Below are 20,664 nucleotides of genomic sequence, written 5' to 3'. Positions count from 1 at the left end.
TTCTCTGCCCATGGAGAGTTGTGATGGTCTTTGGAGGAGAACAACAGGCTGTAAAGATTGTAGCTCTTTGGCTTTCTTCGGCAGTCAAATGCCCACAGCACAGAATGGCCCCAGAAGAGTTTGACTGTCAGTCTGCGTTGTATTTTTCAGCCCTCCAAGCAACTTTCTTCCTCAGTCCCTCCAAAGCCCTCTTTGTGCCACAACTGTGTGTTTCATTTTTTTAGTGACACCCTAGATTCCAGACATAGTTAATTTGCCTCTAAATAAACCCAGCCAAGCCATGACAAATAGCCAAGGGGACCATGGGTGGGGGGAAGTGATTGGTAGGGTGTCAGGCTTGCTCGTTCGTCTGTGAGGTTGCCAGGGCAACGGGGATCGGGGATTCGGAGTGAGTGCAGTGTTTTCAGAGCAGGAGACGAGGGATTACAGGAAATATGACATGACATTCTCTCTGGACCAGACCACTCCCTCCTCCTCTTCCTCCTCCTCCTCTCCACCGACCCTACCCTCCAAAGACATTCTCTCTCCAACAGACCGCCCCCCTCCCCGCTCTCTGCAGCCTGACTGACATTATCATCACAATCAGACTGGGGACCTCTGACATCTGACCTCTCAGCGTGTGAGGGGGGGGGGGGGGTAGGAGTGGGTCGGGGGTGGGGTGGGGTGTGTGGAGGGGGGGCGAGCCTACGTTAAGGGGGGCTTCAGGAGATGGGAGACTAGTAACTGAGCCAACTCTTTCTCAACATGGGTGTTGCAGTGCTGCTTTCTGTTTTATCATCCAGCCAAGTCTCAGTGCCTCAGTGCTGCCCTTGTCCTGTATCCTTCACCATGGGAAAATCACCTCTTCCCCTATAGTGATGCCCTGTTGAAATTATAAGAGTTATGCTTGGTTACTTGAATAATTGTCGTATACAGACAAAACCATTATTTTTGGAGACATTTGCTGTTTTTTTTTCTGGGCTTTGTTTCCATGTGTGTGCCTGCACATTCTTGTGGGTATGCCTGTGTGTCTGGCTCCTCAGTGCTGAGCCCTGTGGCTGCTCCATTTCACCATTGTCTTTGTAAGCCTGAAAAAAAGGCCAGAGAAATCTGAGTGGCCTTCAGTTTTTCTGAACCAGAGCAGAGCAGCCAGCAAGAAAGCAGGCCATCTCAGTTCTGAGCCAAATCCCGATCAGTGCCTCCTGTTTAGCCCCTACCTGGAGCAACCTCAGGCTCCCACAGAAATATAGCCACAAAACATAACTACAATAAAATATGAGCTCAAACCAGTGTAATTGTGGTGCTCCTGTAACAGAGTGCAGAGGAAAACTCATTGTTGATTCTGCCCAGGGGTTCCTCTCTAGTGAAAGAGAAGACAGAGCCCAAGGGCGGGCCGAAACCCAGCCATCACTGCCCTGTCATCAGCATCAAACGGCCTGTTTGAAGAGGGGCTCCCAGTGTGGGTGTAGGGTTACCAGCTCTTAACAGCCCCCAGTCCAAACCATGTCTGAGCTCCCCCAGGACCCCTGGAGAGAGCTATAGGAAACCCTGTTTATGTGTTTATCTCTTCTTACTGGAGCACTTTTTTAGGTCAGGCTCATTGTTTCATCAAAATAAAGTAGTGTTCGATCAGAAAACAGTGACCAAGAGGAGGAAGTGACTGCTTTTTATGGGTTTTTTTTACTCGAATATCACAGCTGCATCTCCCATAGGACTAATGTGTGCTGTTTGTAGTTCCCATTCTTCTCATAGGCTACTAATTCAGGCGTTGTTGGCAACTGTACGGTTTCCAGGCTGCTGTTTCTGGGTGTGTTCTTTTTAATATATGTGGACAGAAACAAGAGCCGATGTGCGGAAAAACGGTAATAGTGGAGGAATGTTAGCTGACATGGAGAAAGTGAGGCTTTCCAGCTGGAAATGACTCAAGCAGAGGGAAACTGAGTGCATGTCTTGTGAAACCTGAAAGACAAAGAGGGATGGCCTCCATCTGTCTCCACATAAGAAAGCGTGTGTGTAACTGACGTGTATATGTGTATCATTCCATGTGCAAAACTATTGCATTATTAGTATTTGTGAGGGAACTGAGGTTAATACAAACCCACCCAGTCCATTCCAGGGCCCAGAGGCCTTACTCCTGCCAGGCTATGAGTCAGGCAGCAGGCCTTGCCAAGGTGTCATGGGACCCTGGTTGCCAAAACCCAGAACATTAAGGAACATGGTGGGAATGGGGCTACATTGGTTTTGAAGTTTCACAACGCTGTCCCAAATGCCTCAGCTTGTCAGATTGTGGTCTGTGTTAACCTGCAGTCCAAATGCTCACTAATGTATGTGTGTGTGCGTGTATTTTTATTTTGTCCAGATGCCGACCTGGTTACATCGGTCCTCTCTGTCAGCACCTGGATCCCTGTCATCGGTCTCCGTGTCTGAACGGAGCAGCATGCAAGAGCCAGGTGGTCAACAGCATCCCACAATACACCTGTGTGTGCCAGAGAGGGTTCAGAGGTACAACTATGTGAATTTATCCATATCTGAAAGAACTGTTATGTGAAGAGAGGATAAAGGTTTCCATTTTAACTAAATACAATTCACTATTAAATCTCCAGGCCAAGACTGCTCCCTCATTGATGCCTGTGCCACAAGTCCCTGTGCCAATGGCGCCCGCTGTGCCAATTGGAATAACCACTACAACTGCTCCTGCCCACCTGGCTTCCAGGGAAAGAACTGCCGCAATGACATTGATGAGTGCCGCAAGCCTGGCGTGTGCCTCAACAGTGGCCTTTGCATGAACACCCATGGGTCCTTCCGCTGCCAATGCCAACCTGGGTACAGCGGGCGCACATGCGAGGTGTCCACCCTGCCCTGCGCCCCGTCCCAGTGCCTCAATGGGGGGACCTGTCGTCAGACCAGCGACCATTCCTATGAGTGTGCTTGCCTGCCAGGTAGACTAGCGCTTATCAACTTGATTACACACACACACACACACACTTAACGCAACCAGTCAGTGTGCCGCCCCCACTGTTTCCCATCTCCTCAACCCAGTGCTACAGATGTCAGGATTTTCCCAGGCTGATGACGTAGCTGTCAGTGCTGCTGCTGGGATTTACTCCCCTGTCCCAGGTCAGCTTCCTGTCTGCTATTAATAGCTGCTAATGGGAGACGGGATGGTGGGAGCGTTAAAGAGGCAGCCCTCCTGTGCTCTACTCCATGCTGCTCTCTTCACTACAGGAGGAATTTACTTTATGGGCCTTCTGGTTTCCCTCTGGGGAGCTGACAGGAAATGTCTCTTGCCAGAGAGGAAGTCATTGAAACTGTGAGAGATTATAAAACAAGCAAACACTGCGGGGAGCTCTGAAGCAGGGGGGGCGTCACGCCTGGTGCTGGCATGGTGTGGGAACCTCCATGAGAAGATGTAAACACTCAGACACCCACTGAACCTTTTTACTGCCCACTCTGCCCCACACCTCCACTACTGTGGGAAATGCAAGTCGAGGTTATGAGTAGTAATGCTTAGTGGATGGAAGTGGGGCCACTGGATGTTTAGTAAACTCTCAGAGAGTGTGTGTGAGTGTGTGTGTGTGTGTGAGTGAGTGTGAGTGTGTCCGTGTCAGTACTGTGTACCATAACTCCTTTCTCTCACTCCATGTTTCTCAGGGTTTGAGGGACACAACTGTGAGAATAATGTGGATGACTGTCCAGGCCACAAGTGCATGAATGGAGGGATATGTGTGGATGGAGTTAATACCTACAACTGCCAATGCCCTCCAGAATGGACAGGTACAGTGCTATTTTTGCATATTTGAAATAGAAACTTTATATGTAACTTGGTGAGTATGTGTGAACCATATGTTACCTACCCCCACCAGGGCAATACTGTGCTGAAGATGTCAACGAGTGTCTCATGCAACCAAATGCCTGCCATAACGGCGGTACCTGCTTCAACACCATCGGTGGCCACACCTGTGTCTGCGTTAACGGTTGGACCGGGGACGACTGCAGTGAGAACATCGACGACTGTGCCATTGCCGTCTGCTTCAACGGTGCCACCTGCCACGACCGCGTGGCGTCCTTCTTCTGCGAGTGCCCCGTCGGAAAGACAGGTGGGTGGATTTAACAAATGTCTCTGTGCCTCTCCTCGGCCCAGACGCTAATTTGTAAGTAACTGACAGTCGTTATTCTATCTCCTCAGGTCTGCTGTGCCACCTTGATGATGCATGTGTGAGTAACCCCTGCAACGAGGGGGCAGTGTGTGACACCAACCCCCTCAATGGCCGTGCCATTTGCACCTGTCCCGCCGGCTTCGTAGGAGGTGCCTGCAACCAGGATATGGATGAATGTTCGATCGGTAAGTCCGATGGGTTTTTACATTTGGCAGTTCTGTGGTCATGTGCTCTCTCCTCTCGTTGAGTGTGTTTCATATACTGATCCTTATCCTTCTACCCCAAGGCGCTAACCCATGTGAGCACTTTGGGAAGTGTGTGAACACAGAGGGTTCCTTCCAGTGTCAGTGTGGCCGGGGATATGCAGGGCCTCGCTGTGAGATCGACATTAATGAATGCCTATCCATGCCATGTCAGAACGATGCCACCTGCCTGGACCGCATTGGAGAGTTCACCTGCATCTGCATGCCAGGTATTTTGACTTGCACTGTGTTCTACTGTATTTTCACTACTGCCAATGAACATCTCAGTTCAGCTCGCTGTCATTTGCGAGAGAAGGCTCAAAACCATCTGCAGAGCTGAAAAGCTGATTGTTTAAACTTGACCTTCTGAGGAAGCAGTATCTATAACCCTGCCATACTAACTGCCAGTGTAGACTGTTATGTAATACATTCCCATTGATGTTGTGGGGTATGGGGGCACTCCTTTGCTCTCAGTGCACAGTACAGCCAGACAGGGTATTAGTTAAGGACCGAGTGATGGTCTGGACACTCGCTGACAAAAAACACAGTGAAACTCTCACGCACAGTCCTACATGCATCCTGGGGTTTCGGGGACTATACAAATTAGAGCTGGGAGTTGGGTCTATAGGACTGGATGGGAGAGAGGGTGAGCGGCTAGGGGGAGGAGTGTGCTGTGAATACTAATGAGCTGTGGAGTGGTGGGAATGGAGCGGAACAATAGGGCCCCTCTGTGCTCCACTTTGCACCCCTCATACACACAGAGAGGGAGAGAGGCCTTTTCCCAGAGCCTCTCCCCCTCCCCCTCCATTTCCACAGACAGGCCCTTCCTCTCCACCCTCCTCATCATCGGCCAGCCTGGCAAAGCTCATGTGGAGCCGCTGATTATTTCTGATTCCACGCTAGCCGCTCCCCAGGAGCAGCGCTCTGCTCCACACTCTGTTTCACCTCAATGGAGGAGCCCTCCATAGTGTGCGACTGCAGAATGTATAACATGCATCTGGTGAATGGGACGCTGACCCAGGGAGTGGTAATGCTCTATGGACAGTAGGGTGTGGTGATTCAGGTCAGTGCAGTGGGAGCACTAGTTGTATTAGGGATAATATCCCATCCTGTGGTTCAGCAGAGACCATTGATTCAAAACCCTCTGAGGCCTCCCATGTCATGGAGAGAGGTTTCCCACAGCACCCCCCCATACACACACACACATACACTGTCTCTCTCATTGGCACAAACTGACACCCTCATACATACAAGCTGAACATAGAGCTTAATGAATCTGCTAGAACTGTACTTGTCTGAACTCAATGTGAATTTCTCTCCTGCAGGCTACATGGGGACTTATTGTGAGATGGACGTGGACGACTGCGAGAGCAACCCATGTGTGAATGATGGCATCTGCCGGGACATGGTCAACGGCTTCACATGCACCTGCCAGCCAGGTACGGCCCTTATCTGACTGTCCTCATTTCCATTCCTTGCATTTATTCCCAGACCTGTTCACATTTCCAACTCGGTGACGGCAGCAGTGAGAACAGAAAGCCAGAGTTTAAATGTCCCCCTGAACCAGCGGAGGGAGGGCCAGCCTTGCTACTTCTGCCTGCTGGTGTTTAGAGCCACCACTCATAAAAAAAAAAAAAAAAGGCAGGCCCCAAAGGCTGCCTATCCTCTTGCCCGAACAAAGACACTATTGTGACCCCCGCTCCCCTCCTCTCCGGTGGAATGTGGAAGGGACAGCAGTCTCCCTCTCCCTCCCCTGGTGGTGGGGGGGAACAGCAGTCCTGCTAATGAGATTCTTTTCCAGGTCCGCAATTTACATCTGGGACAGACATCCCCCCTCCACCCCCCATCTAGCTATTGAGCCTGTGGAGCTGATGCAGGAAGGGGAGGGGGTTTCCCCAAAAGAGAAAACAATCCCACCGTCTCCTCTTAACACCCCCCACCCCCGGCCCAAGCACCGACACACAGCCCATCCTCACACTGTTAATCAACAGAGCAGATTCTACCAATGCACCAATTCACCCCTGTCTGGGCACTGTGCCCACTGATTTCAAGCCCTCTCAGTTTCTCAAGCTTTTTCAGGCAAATAGATTTTACTTTGCTGAAATAGTTCTACAACAATTAGTAATACAGATAATATTATTTTTATTGCTAAATAACCCACAGACCATATACCAAGGATCTATTCAGTAACCACAGTCAAGCTGATGTATGAAATTCATCACATTCCTCTACACATTCCACATTATTTCATATTAACACTCAGAGTCCTGACATTCCAGGATCCAGCACATAGTGCAGACACTGAAATGAACAGTAACGTGAAGTGAGTCATGAATCTGACATTGTAAGTATTAGCTGCATTTTTATTGCCCAGATAATCCACGCCACCCGATATCCTTAGTCATTTAATTTCAGAGCCATCTTGTATATACTAGATTATAACTCTCTCAAAAACATTATCAAGGTCACAGGGTTTCAATTGCATTTTGTAGTGGTCATCTCAGCATTAGTCCAAGTGCACAGATGACATGTCCTTAACCAGCCGAGACACTCTCGAACCCAACCTTGGCCAGACGTCACTAACCTAGCCAGAGACCTCTGCCCTCCCAAGAAGAGACAGAGCTGCCCTCTGACCTGAGTGTGGACCCTTCCACTGGACCCTTTCTCTGACCCCTCACCTCTGTGTTTGCCTGTCCCAGGGTTTACTGGCACCATGTGTCAGATCGACATAGATGAGTGCGCCAGCACGCCATGCCAGAACGGAGCAAAATGCTACGATCGGCCCAATGGGTACGAGTGCCGCTGTGCTGAAGGTAAGAGCTTCTATACTCAATAGTTGTCAGTGGATAGTGGTTAATATCTGTAGTGCTCAAGATGTCTCCCAAGGCAGATGAGCCCTGCCCACCTGTAGGGGTGTGTTTTGTCTTTGTGAAATGTTCAGTTTTTTGGGGTCAGCTGGTTCTCTGGATGTCTGCTGGCCAGGCAGACTGACTTGAGGCCCCTAATCCCCCTCTTTTCCACATCGGCCCTCAGGATCATAGGGTCACTGAGGGCCAGCAGCTGCCGGCAAGGGAGCCCTGGTCATCACCCCGACATCTGTTCATCTGTACCCCACTATTCAAACCCCCACACACCACCTTATGCTACATCTTAACTTTCGTTTCTTCACATTCACTCACCTCCATGTATGAGAATATGCCCAGATACAATGAGCTACAGCAAGGCTTGTTTGTCAGAAAAGGCTGGTTGTATGAATTCCCTGCATGTATACATAGATATTTAACATGTTTGTTTGGGCCTGTGCCTATGGGGGAGCCTGCTTCATTGTTTCAGTGGCCAGCTGCTTGGTATTCCCTGTGTTTGTGGGCCCCCTCTGTTGAGTGAAGTGGCCCTGTTTGACGTGGCGCGGCCTATTGTTCCCTCCGCCGCCGAGAACAAAAGCAGGACTGGGAGGCCCGTGTAGGGCCCTTCTCTACTGCTTTGCCCAGCTCAGCACTGCACTACACACATACTGCACAAACCAACACTTACTTGTCTCACACACACACCGTTGGCATGGAAACCACAGGGACCAGACCCCAAAACTGTAGAAGCTTTTCTAAAGAAAGAGTGGGAAATAGACAGAGGAAGTTGAAAGAGATAAAGAAGGAAGTGGGAAAAGGAGGAAAACGAAAAGAATTTGATAGATTTAAGGGGAGACTGAAAATAAAGGGGATTAGGATGAAAACAAAAGGGTTTGAAAGAGAGATTTGTTTGTAGCAGACAGTTTTTGATGGAGCAGGGAAAGCCAACACCACAGGTTCTCAAGCGGCAAAAGCTTGAAGCTTTACTGAATTAACTGAACAGATACTGTAAATGTTTTAACATCAATCTCCCTCTTATCCCTGTATTCTCTCTAGGTTATGAAGGTACTCTTTGCGAGAGTAATATCAACAACTGCCAGCCTGACCCATGCCACCATGGTACTTGCATAGATGGTATCGCCAGCTACACCTGTAACTGTGATGCTGGCTACACAGGCTATCGCTGTGAGAACCAGCTCAATGAGTGCCACAGCAACCCCTGCCAGAATGGGGGCAAGTGTGTGGACCTGGTCAACAAGTACATCTGCCAGTGTCAACATGGAATCTCAGGTAAGAAGAAAAACACCTTAAACATATACCATTGGACTTTGTTTATTCAAGTTTTTGAATGGGAAAATTTGGAATGGAAGAATTAAAATGTAGCCAACGCTGAACTGGCATTGCTAAATTTTTTGTCAGTTGGAACTCACTAGGATTGCATATTTTCTGCCAGGGTTATAGGTCTATAATATTGCTAGAGACAGATTCTAATTACTGCTCCCTGTCCACACAGGCATCAACTGTGAGATAAACTTTGACGATTGTGCCAGTAACCCATGTGACTACGGCATCTGCAAAGATGGCATCAACCGCTATGACTGTGTTTGCAAACCTGGCTTCACTGGTAAGGCCTTCTGAAGATGACAATTCACACACATTTTGAGATAAACCAATCTCAGTGCACATGTTTGACAAGAGTGCATTGACTACAGCTGATGTCTGTCCTGCCAGGTCCCAAGTGTAATGTGGAGATAGACGAGTGCGCATCCAGCCCCTGTAGGAATGGAGGGACATGTGTGGATGAGGAGAATGGATTCCACTGCCAGTGTCCTGAGGGCTTTAAGCCCCCATACTGTTACTCCCAGGTGGACGAGTGCGGCAGCAGCCCTTGTGTCCATGGCTCATGCAGGGATGACATCAATGGGTATGAGCTGTTACATCCCCCTTTGCAGCTTTTTATTAATGTGCCTCACATGGCTGTGCAGTGTCAAAGGGAAACATGACATGACCAACTGCCATGTCCATTGCTGATAATCCCACATATTTTAGTTTACACACAGTAATTCTACATCAGATAGCTCGTTCTTATTTCACATTTACAACTTCATCCATTTGGATTACTGACTGCATCCTATCCTCTCCGCAGGTACCGCTGTGACTGTGAGCCTGGATGGGTGGGCAAGAACTGCGACCTGGACAGGAACGACTGTTTGCCCAGTCCCTGCCAGAACGCCGGCACATGCATCGACCAGCTGAATGGCTTCACCTGCAAGTGTCGCCAGGGCTTCAGAGGTGAGAGGGCACCACAGTAGCTCAACACGTAACAGAGCCACCAACATGTATGCTCTCACAGCATCTCACAGCTCGTGTATATGCTGCCTGCATTAGGATAATGGCTGTGTGAAAATAAACTTGGGCCAAAACATGTAAACACCAAAACAATTAGACTAACAAACAGACTAAACTACTTAAGGCTGAATACACAGTTTTCCCTGGGTTTAGGGAGCCATAAGTGATTTTGCACAGACTTGTGTGGTTGAAAAGCACATAACAACCTTAAGCACTCAATTTTGACTGCATTCTTGTGCAAGGAAAATATGTAAAATATTTCACATGACAGTGTTGTGGATTTGATATTTGAAGTTTCTTTTAGATTGTTAGAAACTGCTCATTTGCACCACAAAGCGGTTTGAAGCCCTCTATCTGATGGACTAAAGTGATTCTCGAGTCATCTGTAATAGGTTCCCACCAAGTTGGCCCAGTGGTGCTGAATGACATCCTCATACCTCCCCTAGTGGAGTACTTGAGAACTGCAGAGACATTCACTCGTGAACAAGACCCTGTCATCTCAGGCTCACTGAAGCTGGATACCACAATATGTTTTAATCTATTTGTTGCCCCCCTCTCTGACAGGCAACCTCTGCCAGGTGAACATCAATGAGTGTTCATCCAGCCCCTGTCTGAACAAGGGCACCTGTGTGGACGGTGTGGCTAGCTTCACCTGTCTGTGCGAGCTTCCTTACAGTGGGCCCACCTGTGCTGAAGTCCTCACCCCCTGCTCCCCTAACCCCTGTGCTAACCATGCCCTCTGCACCCACACACCGGACTACTTGGGCTACCAATGTAACTGCCAGCCAGGGTGGCAAGGTGAGCAAAAACTTTCTTTCATCTCAGCAGCTACTCATCCTTGTTTTATGGTAACTCCATAGTGAGATAATCTGTCAGAAAGCTTACACAAAGACATGTATGATTTTGAATTGTACCTTACATATCTTGTTTTGCATTCTCCAGGTCAACTATGTAACATTGATGTGAATGAATGCATCTCCAATCCCTGTAAGAACCGCGGGACCTGCACCAACACACTTGGGGCCTTTGTGTGCTCCTGTAGAGCTGGATACACTGGGCTGACCTGTGAGACGGACATCAATGACTGCGCCCCTAGTGAGTGGCCACTGAGACTAACGCATTGAATTGCTGCCACTGCTATACACTACAGGTGTCATACACAATATCAGGTCTATATCCACATATTTCACCTGTCTCTGTGTCCATGTCTTCAGACCCGTGCCTGAGTGGAGGCTCCTGTACAGATGGCGTGAACTCCTTCCACTGTAGCTGCCTGCCAGGCTTCACTGGGCCCCGCTGTGCTGTAGAGATCAACGAATGCCAGAGTTCCCCCTGCAAGAACGGAGGCACCTGCACAGACTACGTTAACTCCTACACCTGCACCTGTAGACCTGGCTTCACTGGCATCCACTGTGAAACCAACATCCCCGACTGCACTGAAAGGTGAGTAGGGCTGTTTATATATGTGTGTGTGTGTTCTATGGTGCATGGTGGATCATTTTAATCTAATCCATAATTTACCCTATGTCCACAGCTCTTGTTTCAATGGAGGCACGTGCACAGATAAAATCAACGGCTACTCCTGCACCTGCCGCTCAGGCTTCACCGGCTCCCACTGCCAGTACGAGGTGAACGAGTGTGACTCCCAGCCCTGCCTCAACGGAGGCCTCTGCCAGGATGCACTGGAGTCCTTCCGCTGCTCCTGCCCCAAGGGCTACACCGGCAACCGCTGCCAGGTACACACACACACACACACACACACACACACAGAGAGCGACAGATATTTCCTGTTAAAGCCTTACAACTTCATATGTTTATGTACTCGGAATAATAAATGCTGACCATTCTTCCATCTGCCCAGACGCCAGTGGACTGGTGCCGACGCTCCTCTCCCTGCCAAAATGGAGGTCGCTGTCGTCAAAAGGACGCTTCCTTCAGCTGTGAATGTAGTGGCGGCTGGTCTGGCCGCTACTGTGACATCCCCAGGGTCTCCTGTGAGACAGCTGCTCGCCAGAGAGGTATGTCCCCGCTCTTGCTACATACTCTCTTAATGTTTGACCGTGTGTGTTTTTGCATGTGAGCACAGTTGAACTCTCTGTCTGCACTGCCACAACTGAGCGACTACAAACTAACCTTCTACCTGTTTCTAACCAGGTCTCCAGACAGATGAGCTATGCCACCACGGTGGTCACTGTGTCAACACCGGGAATACCCACTATTGCAAATGTCCTGCCGACTACACCGGGAGCTATTGTGAAAGCCAGGTGGACCACTGTGAAGACAAACCCTGCCGCAATGGCGCCACCTGCAGGGGATATGTGGGAGGGTACCAGTGTGATGTGAGTCCAATGCATTGTCAATACTGTCACTCTCAGGTCTCAGCAAGACCATTAGATACAGTGTTCCTCCGGATCATCTAATTGTCATCTGCATGTCATTATAGTGTATGCCCGGCTATACTGGAGAGAACTGCGAGATGGAGATCAATGAGTGCCAGTCTCATCCATGCCAGAACGGAGGCACCTGCATTGATCTGGTGGGCCATTACATCTGCTCCTGCCCTCCTGGCACACTGGGTATGTAAACACATGTTCAGCAGAAACCTATGGTGATTGCTGAAGAGCCTCTACTTTTTAAGGGTCAAAAGTATTGGATGGATGGGAGTATTTAATTAATCTTCTTCCCCAAAGGTGTACTGTGTGAAATCAATGAAGATGACTGTGCTCCGCCCCTGAGGCTGCGCGGCGCTCCTCCTAAGTGCCTGAACAACGGTACCTGTGTGGATAGAGTGGGTGGCTACCGCTGCAACTGTCCCCCTGGCTTCACCGGAGAGAGGTGCGAGGGAGACATCAATGAGTGTCTCTCTAGCCCCTGCAGTCCCTCCAACAGTCTTGACTGCATCCAGTTGCCCAACGACTACCAGTGTGTCTGCAAGCCTGGCTTCACTGGTAAGACAACAAATCGGAGGCTCTCCTGACCTCTGGATGTGCACTCTGTGTGTTTGTGTGTGTGTGCATTTTCCTCTCTCTCTGGTGATGTTGCTTAAATTCTACCCCAAGGGGAAGTGGCAGCATAGGGTAAATGAGTAACGCTCTCCCCTCAACAAGTACTCTTGATGTGCCAACAGTAGAAGACTGGCTGTACTGGGCAGCTTCTGGGTGTGAATGTGACTGTAAATGTGAAGCAGGCATTGCTGGAACTGCAAGATCGTGCATGCGTTGTTGTAATACCATTTAATATTTTGCTGTTAGGTCGGAGGTGCCAGAGCCGCTTCAGTGTGTGCGAGTCTCAGCCCTGTCAGTATGGAGGGGCCTGTTCTGTGTCCAGCAGCTCGGCACTGGGATACACCTGCACCTGTCAGCTTGTAAGTGCACATTCACATTCAGGGTTTAGATGCCAAATTTATTTTTTAGTTTGTGTGTTTCAGCTTTGTTTGTTTGCGTGTTAACTGTTCCCAATACTGAGTATGTGAATGATGTGTATCTTCAGGGCTATGCTGGGCCTAACTGTGAAAGGAGCATGTCATGTCGGGAGCTGTCCTGCTACAACGGAGGCAGCTGTGCACTTACCACACGCGGAGCCCGCTGCACCTGCCTGACAGGTTATGCCGGGCCCCAGTGTCAGCACCGCAGTAATGAAGGTTGCTCCTCCCAGCCCTGCCGCAACGGAGGCCTGTGCACCGAAGAGACCAGCTTCCCATTCTTCCATTGCCAGTGTCCCAGTGGCTGGACGGGGAAACGGTGTGAGCAGAGCAGCAGAGCCCTGGTGCCCCCTGCATCTTCCTGCCCTCTGGAAGAATGCCATGACAAAGCCAATGACAGCGTGTGCGACAAGGAATGCAACACATTCCCCTGCCGCTGGGACGGCGGCGACTGCTCTCTGGCAGTGAACCCCTGGGCTCGTTGCACAGACCCCCGCTGCTGGCGCGTCTTCAACAACAGCCAGTGTGATGAGTCCTGCAACAACCCGGACTGCCTCTATGACAACTTTGACTGCAAGAGCAAGGAGAAAGTTTGCAAGTGAGTAATCCAGCCTTGTTTTGCGAAAGTGTTTCTTTCACATCTTTTCTTACACAGCTAAAAGGGTTTCTGTCAGTCTGTATCCTGGTTTCCTGTATATCTGAGAAACCTTGTGCTGATCACTCTACGTGTGTGTCTTCTCCAGTCCGATCTATGAAACCTACTGTATCGACCACTATGCTGATGGACGCTGTGACCAGGGCTGTAACACAGAGGAGTGTGGCTGGGACGGCTTGGACTGCGCAACGAAGGTTCCAGAAGTCCTTGCAGATGGTGTCTTGGTCTTAGTGGTCCTGCTGCCTCCAGAGGAGCTTCTCCGCACCAGCACGGCTTTCCTGCAGAAGTTAAGTGCCATCCTGCGCACCACACTGCGCTTCCGCCTGGACCACAACGGAGAGGCCATGATCCGCCCCTACACCCGCCGAGAGGCACGCCTCAAACGAGAGCTCCAGCCTCAACAGGAGGTCATCGGGTCAGTCAGACATACCAAGGATGTAAAAATTCAGGTCTTACCTGTAGATTTTGTTTGACACTAAACATTGGCCTTTCTCTGCTGTTCCTGTAGGTCCATAGTGTACCTGGAAATAGACAACCGTCTGTGCTCTAAGGGCTCGAAGGACTGTTTTACTACAGCTGACAGTGCTGCAGACTACCTAGGAGCCCTGTCAGCTGTGGAGATGCTCCGCTTCCCTTACCCCATCAAAGAAGTCCGTGGTGAGTAGGGCTACCTTCAGAAGAAGAATAAAACTTAATGAATACATTTTACTGCTTACAACTATACCAACCTTCATAGAGGCAGGTGTGTAATTATTTAGAATTTCCTCTCTCCATAGGTGAGAGGCTCCCTGAAAACAATGTGCCTATGTGGATCAAGCTGATGTTGGTGGGCGTAGCTTCTCTGTTCCTATTTGTCATCCTGGTGGTGGGCATGTTGATTGCCCGTAGAAAGAGGGAACACAGCACCCTGTGGTTCCCTGAGGGCTTCTTCCTCAAGAAGGAACCAAGCAGTAACAAGAACCGCAGGGAACCCGTGGGCCAGGATGCTCTGGGCATGAAGTGAGTTATTTTTGTGAAAATGCACACACTAATGATATTGTTGGGACTGAATTCCTTTGGGAATACTGTTTCAGATGCAAATAAAGCATTGAATGCAAATATTGCATTGAAGTTGAAGTTTTGATTCCTTGTGTTGGCATTGTTTAACTTATATTTCTGTAAACAGACACATGCCAAAAACTGTGGAGGAATCTCTCCTAGGAGACCATAGTGACCAGTGGATGGACACAGACTGTCCAGAGGCAAAAAGACTCAAGGTCAGTTACAGTGTTATTAATTATGAGTTTGTATTACATTATATACATAAATATATATATACACATTTGAAAGAGGTTTGGCTACCCAATTTTTGGCTACCCAAAGTGTCAGCTGTTTTATTTACAACAACATTTGAGCCTGCATTTTAAATAATGCGTGAAAATGAGAATCTTGTCATTATGTGGGCACAGGTGGAAGAGCCCAGTATCTTGTCAGATAGTGAAGATGCAGTGGACAGCAGGCAGTGGACACAGCATCACCTGGCAGCTGCAGACATCCGTGTGCCTCCCACCATGGCCCTCACCCCGCCTCAAGGAGAATATGAGAGCGATTGCATGGACGTCAATGTCCGAGGTCCAGGTTGGTGGCGAAATAACCTGACAAATTTTCAGATAGAAATTGTGATTTGTACATCCACACATTTTTATTCTTTCTTGAGTGCTTGCATTGACACATTTAACTGATCCGTGCCTGTTACGCCTCCTGCCAGATGGTTTTACTCCTCTGATGCTGGCATCGTTCTGCGGAGGCGGCTTGGAGCCTGAGGTAGCAGAGGAGGAGGAGTCGGAGGAGTGCTCAGCCAACATCATCTCCGACCTCATCTACCAGGGCGCCTCCCTGGCTGCCCAGACCGACCGCACCGGAGAGACAGCGCTCCACTTGGCCGCTCGCTACGCCCGCGCCGACGCTGCCAAGAGGCTGCTGGACGCCGGGGCAGACGCCAATGCTCAGGACAACACAGGACGTACTCCGCTACACGCCGCGGTGGCTGCAGACGCACAGGGTGTCTTCCAGGTATACACACACGCATTCTGTATGTAGGCCACAATGAGGATAGAGATGTTTATAATATCTTTCATCACATGCAGGTCTCATCTTCTTTAACACTAACTTACAATCTGTTCCTCCGTCCTAGATTCTGATCCGAACCCGGGCTACAGATCTGGACTCTCGTATGTACGATGGCTCCACCGCGCTGATCCTGGCTGCACGGCTGGCAGTGGAGGGCATGGTGGAGGAGCTCATCACTTGCCATGCTGACGTCAATGCTGTTGATGAATTGGGTAAGTGTGTGTCACTTCTCACTCAATGGGTCTCTGGGGCAGCTGCTGCTGTTTTGTGGTTATACTCACTTCTGAGAATGCTGATGTGTAACCTCAGTGCTTGTCATCTCTTTTAGGTAAATCTGCCTTGCACTGGGCCGCTGCCGTTAACAATGTGGAGGCCACTGTTGCCTTGCTGAAGAACGGTGCAAATAAAGATATGCAGGACCTCAAGGTATGGTACCGACTTACCCTTTCTATTTCAACCACACCTTTTGGAATGCTGTTCATCTTTTGTGTCATCATGACTTAAATGGTGATGTTTTTTATCTAACGCTATCTCTCTTTGTTTTTTTGCTTTGTTTTTCTTCTCAGGAGGAGACTCCTCTCTTCCTTGCAGCCCGTGAGGGCAGCTGTGAAGCTGTGAAGGTGTTGCTGGCTCACTTTGCAAACAGAGAGATCACCGACCACATGGACAGGTTGCCGAGGGACATTGCTCAGGAGCGTATGCACCATGACATAGTCCAGCTCCTCGATGAATACAACACAGTAAGGAGTCCCCAGGGCCACGGAGGAGCTGGACACCACCTCGCCGGGGGACACACCCTGTCTCCTCTCATGTGCCCGCCCAGCGCATTCCTGCCTAGTCTGAAGAACACTCCCCAGGGCAAGAAGAACCGTCGGCCTGGGGCCAAGGGTTCTAGCCTGGGAAGCCAACATGCTGCCAGTCTAAAGGAGTCAGTCAAGGCCCGCAATAAGAAGCTGACCTTGGACATGCAGAGTGCCCTACTGGAGAGCTCAGTCACCCTGTCCCCAGTCGATTCACTGGACTCCCCCCGCGGCGGAGCTAGCAATGCTGGCTACATCACCAACCCCACTTCCCCTGTGGCCATGCCCTCACCGGGGCTCTTCCACTCCTCCATGTCTGTCCCAGGCACCCCCATGGTACATAGCAGCATGCTGGAGGGAGGGGGCCCCTTTGCTGTGTCTCTAGCCCAGCTCAATGACCTGGGAGATGGAGGAATGTCCTTGCAGGGACGCGTCTCCATGGCTTCAGCGGTCAACCATGGCTATGTGCTCAGTTCAGGCCAGATGGGGCTCAACATGGGCATGGTCAGTCCTGTCAGTGTGCCCTTTGACTGGCACAGCCGGATGGCCCCCTCCTCTCAGTGCGGTCAGCAGGTGGTGAACCTGGTGCAGAGTAGCCAGGCAGGCATGCACCCCCAGAGCCCAGCCATGCAGCAGAGCATGCTGATGCACCAGCAGCAGATGTACCGTAACTCCATGCTGCAGCCCACACCCGTCACCTCCACACCCACCATCAGCCCAGTCAAGCTGCCCTCCATCGCTGAGCAGCAGCAACAACAGCAGCAGCTCATCAACCACTCCATGACCAGCCAGCAGAGCATGGCCCGCATGGGCACCTCCACCCCACCTACACCCCAGACCTCACAGCCCCCACCGGCCTTCTTCCAGCAGCAGCAGCAGGTGCCTCAGCAGCCTCCTCAGCCCCAGCCTGTTGCTCAGCCACCACAGGCTGCCACGCCAGCAGCCCAGCCCGCTCAGGCTCCACCCTCCCAGGCAAGCAGCAGCACTGCAGGCCTGGAGGATTACCCTACCCCTCCTTCTCAGCACAGCTACTCCTCTGCACTAGATGCCACCCCCAAGCATTACCTCCATCTGCCCAGTGAGCACCCTTACCTGACCCCCTCTCCAGAGTCGCCCGAGCCCTGGTCCAGCCCCTCTCCTCACTGCGTGTCTGATTGGTCAGACTCCACTCCCAGCCCAGCAGTTGCTGGCCCCGCCCAGACCCAAATCCCCCATGTCCCAGAGGCCAACGGCAAGATGCAGGTGTTTGCATGAAGATCCCAAGGCCTCTGCTTGAAAAGGGACCTGGGGTGAAAGAATATGTGGACTGGCTCCTGGGCCTGTCTGTGTTTTTATGTGTCAGCCTGTTTCCAAGATTTTCATTGGATTTGGATTGACTATGTTTTATCAAGAGGACCGTCTGCTAGTGATTTTTGCAGAAAAAGAGTAAAGGGAAATGTGTGTTGTCTGGAAAAAGAGCAGACAATTTAATGAAGTAAGACTTATTCTGTCACAGATGGACTTGTTTTTTATTATTAAAAAAAGTATATGAAGAAAACCAAGTCTTTCATTTCAAAGACTTAGGGATGCTCTCCTGAAAACTAACAAACATTTAAAAAGTAGAAAAGAGAAAAAAGTTAAATGTTGAAGGGAATTCCTTTATTTTTATTTATTGTTTTTATGTCTCTCCGAACTGCCTTTTCAGGTGTTTTCTCCCTCTTTCTGTCCTGGCCTCTCACGTGATGTGCCCCCCTGCCTCACATTTTACATGGAGCGCCTACATTTCTATTTAGCCAGTGTGGCACGTGATGGTACAAAGAAATTAGATTCTTATTCTTCTCAGTTTACATCACTATTGGCACTTCAGCTGGGTTAACAGACAGAAAGAGGAAGTCTCACCTCTCTTGACTGATATTTATTTAGGCCAACAACAGCTGGTAAAAATGAGAAATTGGCTCTGGCAAATATATATATATATTCTCAGTTGCTCAGCAGTAGGGATATATTCTGATTTGATTGAACTGTAATAATTGATTACATTCCATAGAAGTATTATGAATAAGAATGTAGATGGGTGTCTCTGAAGCACTTCAAGGGGCAAGCCTCAGAGGCCAATAGTGGGTAAAGGTCAGATACATCATTTAACAACTATGGGTATTTATAGTATGTGGGGGGCATTTTATCCATGGTAGTTTGCCCAGTGATCATTCAGAAAATTAAGCAGAGAAAGTGATCTGTTAAAATAGCAGTCACTGATTGATTACACCCAGTTTCAGGTGTCATGCCCCCCTCCCAACTGTAGTGCTCCTCCTGCACTCTTTAGTCGCGCTGACTCTACAGGAGTCTACCTCCAGTTCTAATGCCAGATAACTTCAGTCTTGGAGCTTGTTTTCATTCACTTTAAGGAATTATTTAGAACAGAGCATTGTTTTGTCTATAAAATCAGCCTCTCACTGCCCTTTTTTAGTCATTGTTTTAATTTTTTTGTTTGTTCCATTTGTTTTATACTCTGTATATTTGTTGAAACCATGGATACGTTGTTTTTTTTTTAACATCACCTCGATGTGCTAAGCTATGTTTATCGGCTGCTATTTTATATCACTCCCCTCCTGCGAAACATTCCTGCATGTTGCCTGTCTTGGGTGGCCTGGCGCTGTACTGTACTGTTGGCTGACAACCCTCTCAGCTCCCGTTTCAGCAGCATCCACCTCAGATTATAGAGCGTGACCAGAAGACAGACTGATAGCAGTTTCATTCTTTGAGCCCTGGTCATGTCCATGAGTGGACTAAAGGGGAAACATTCCTGAAGGATCTATGGTAGTTGAGGTGTCGTAGGTTCTCTCGCCTCAGGCTCATCCCTGGTAGCGTCTGTGGTGCGGTAGTGGTCAGAGTGAGGGTGTGGCTGCTGGGCTGTGACTGCTTATGCCCTGTCACTCCTCAGGGAGGTGTTATATGGCATGCAGCGGGCGGTTCCCCCTGCATCTATAGTAGCTTCCAGCCTCGGAGCCATGGAGTTGGCATCCTAAGATGACTTGTTAGAAGACATTGAAGGAGAGAACACTACTATGTAGTGCTGCGCCCTTTAACTTTTTACAATACTCTGGGATGACACTCCCAGTGATCCAGCTAACCCTCCTGTGTTTTCTGACCAGCTCCTCCCCCCCCCCCCCCCCCATGTGATCTGAGACTGTAGGATAGGGGGTCATCCTCTCCTTAACATACTGTGGACATTTCACTAGAAAATCATTTGATAATAGTAGAATTTTGAGCAAGTAACCTTTGCATTTGTACCTTGCTGTATGTGTGTGGCGTCATGAACAGAAACGAACAGGCCGTCACTCCTAGCTACTGCCCTTGTGGTGACTTAACATCCCCCTGCCCTTAGTTGTGTCATAGACTCAGTATGTCTTTCATTGGTTAAACCTGCTCACTATAGAATCAGTTACTGTTCTGTCAGACCTGGGAAACTTGTCAGTTTGTTGTTCAGATTCCAGTTCAGAGGTCATTTACAAGGAAAACGGATTTGTTTTTTGTTTTGTTTTTTCTTTAATTTCCCATCTGGTCTTTTCATTTCTCTCCCAGGTCACACTACTAAGTGTTTTTGTACATTTCAAACTCCCAACTTCTGCCTGTAAATATGTTTGTCCTGGGTAGATCGATTTGTTTGAGAAGTCTTATGTTTCTAAAATGATTGTTATGTACTAAAAAGGACAAAAATAAAATGTACTTCCTTTTAGCATTATTTGAAGCTGAGGATGTGACTGATATTTTATTGGTCTTGTATTATTAGAACAGTCATAGATATTTTCTATCATTATTATTAATTTCTATACTTGTTTAAAAGTAGTTTAAAATCATTGTACATAAAACCTTTCCACAATTTTTCTTTCTACAGTCAAAAGTTGTAAAATAAGTTACTTATAATAAAAACTGTAGGGAACTACATTTTTGTGTCCTGGTGTTTTATGGGTTATTTTTTCAACTTGATTCTTATTTAGGTCAGACTCATTTTCATGAAAATAAAATAAATAAAAAAAATCCAATTCATGAAAGTTCAGTCATTAAAAAGAAGTTACCTGAAGTTGATTACTCAACAGTTCAAAAATACAAATTCTTCCAGTCTAAAATTT

At 48.9% G+C, this 20,664-nt stretch overlaps 1 protein-coding gene across 1 annotated transcript in view; it reads left to right on the top strand.

The window, feature by feature from the left end:
- notch3 (notch receptor 3) overlaps positions 1-20,446 on the top strand; it is a 30,813-nt gene extending 10,367 nt beyond the window's left edge. The window contains exons 3-33 of the mRNA XM_071916859.2: positions 2,339-2,481; positions 2,583-2,918; positions 3,631-3,753; positions 3,843-4,076; positions 4,166-4,321; positions 4,423-4,608; positions 5,704-5,817; positions 7,078-7,191; positions 8,278-8,511; positions 8,735-8,845; positions 8,953-9,145; positions 9,368-9,513; positions 10,135-10,368; positions 10,513-10,665; positions 10,785-11,013; positions 11,105-11,306; positions 11,432-11,588; positions 11,725-11,909; positions 12,014-12,146; positions 12,261-12,518; positions 12,822-12,934; positions 13,060-13,589; positions 13,735-14,061; positions 14,155-14,303; positions 14,423-14,645; positions 14,812-14,902; positions 15,095-15,263; positions 15,394-15,698; positions 15,820-15,967; positions 16,084-16,181; positions 16,322-20,446. Of these exons, the coding sequence (XP_071772960.2) occupies positions 2,339-2,481; positions 2,583-2,918; positions 3,631-3,753; positions 3,843-4,076; positions 4,166-4,321; positions 4,423-4,608; positions 5,704-5,817; positions 7,078-7,191; positions 8,278-8,511; positions 8,735-8,845; positions 8,953-9,145; positions 9,368-9,513; positions 10,135-10,368; positions 10,513-10,665; positions 10,785-11,013; positions 11,105-11,306; positions 11,432-11,588; positions 11,725-11,909; positions 12,014-12,146; positions 12,261-12,518; positions 12,822-12,934; positions 13,060-13,589; positions 13,735-14,061; positions 14,155-14,303; positions 14,423-14,645; positions 14,812-14,902; positions 15,095-15,263; positions 15,394-15,698; positions 15,820-15,967; positions 16,084-16,181; positions 16,322-17,809 (7,282 nt within the window). The 3' untranslated portion in view covers positions 17,810-20,446. The remainder of the gene's footprint in view (positions 1-2,338; positions 2,482-2,582; positions 2,919-3,630; positions 3,754-3,842; positions 4,077-4,165; positions 4,322-4,422; positions 4,609-5,703; positions 5,818-7,077; positions 7,192-8,277; positions 8,512-8,734; positions 8,846-8,952; positions 9,146-9,367; positions 9,514-10,134; positions 10,369-10,512; positions 10,666-10,784; positions 11,014-11,104; positions 11,307-11,431; positions 11,589-11,724; positions 11,910-12,013; positions 12,147-12,260; positions 12,519-12,821; positions 12,935-13,059; positions 13,590-13,734; positions 14,062-14,154; positions 14,304-14,422; positions 14,646-14,811; positions 14,903-15,094; positions 15,264-15,393; positions 15,699-15,819; positions 15,968-16,083; positions 16,182-16,321) is intronic.
- The last annotated feature ends 218 nt before the right edge of the window (positions 20,447-20,664 follow it).

The sequence above is a fragment of the Centroberyx gerrardi genome, chromosome 7 (genome assembly GCF_048128805.1).
Source record: "Centroberyx gerrardi isolate f3 chromosome 7, fCenGer3.hap1.cur.20231027, whole genome shotgun sequence".
Classification (NCBI taxonomy): domain Eukaryota; kingdom Metazoa; phylum Chordata; class Actinopteri; order Beryciformes; family Berycidae; genus Centroberyx; species Centroberyx gerrardi.
This window is presented reverse-complemented; position numbering and strand designations above follow the sequence as displayed.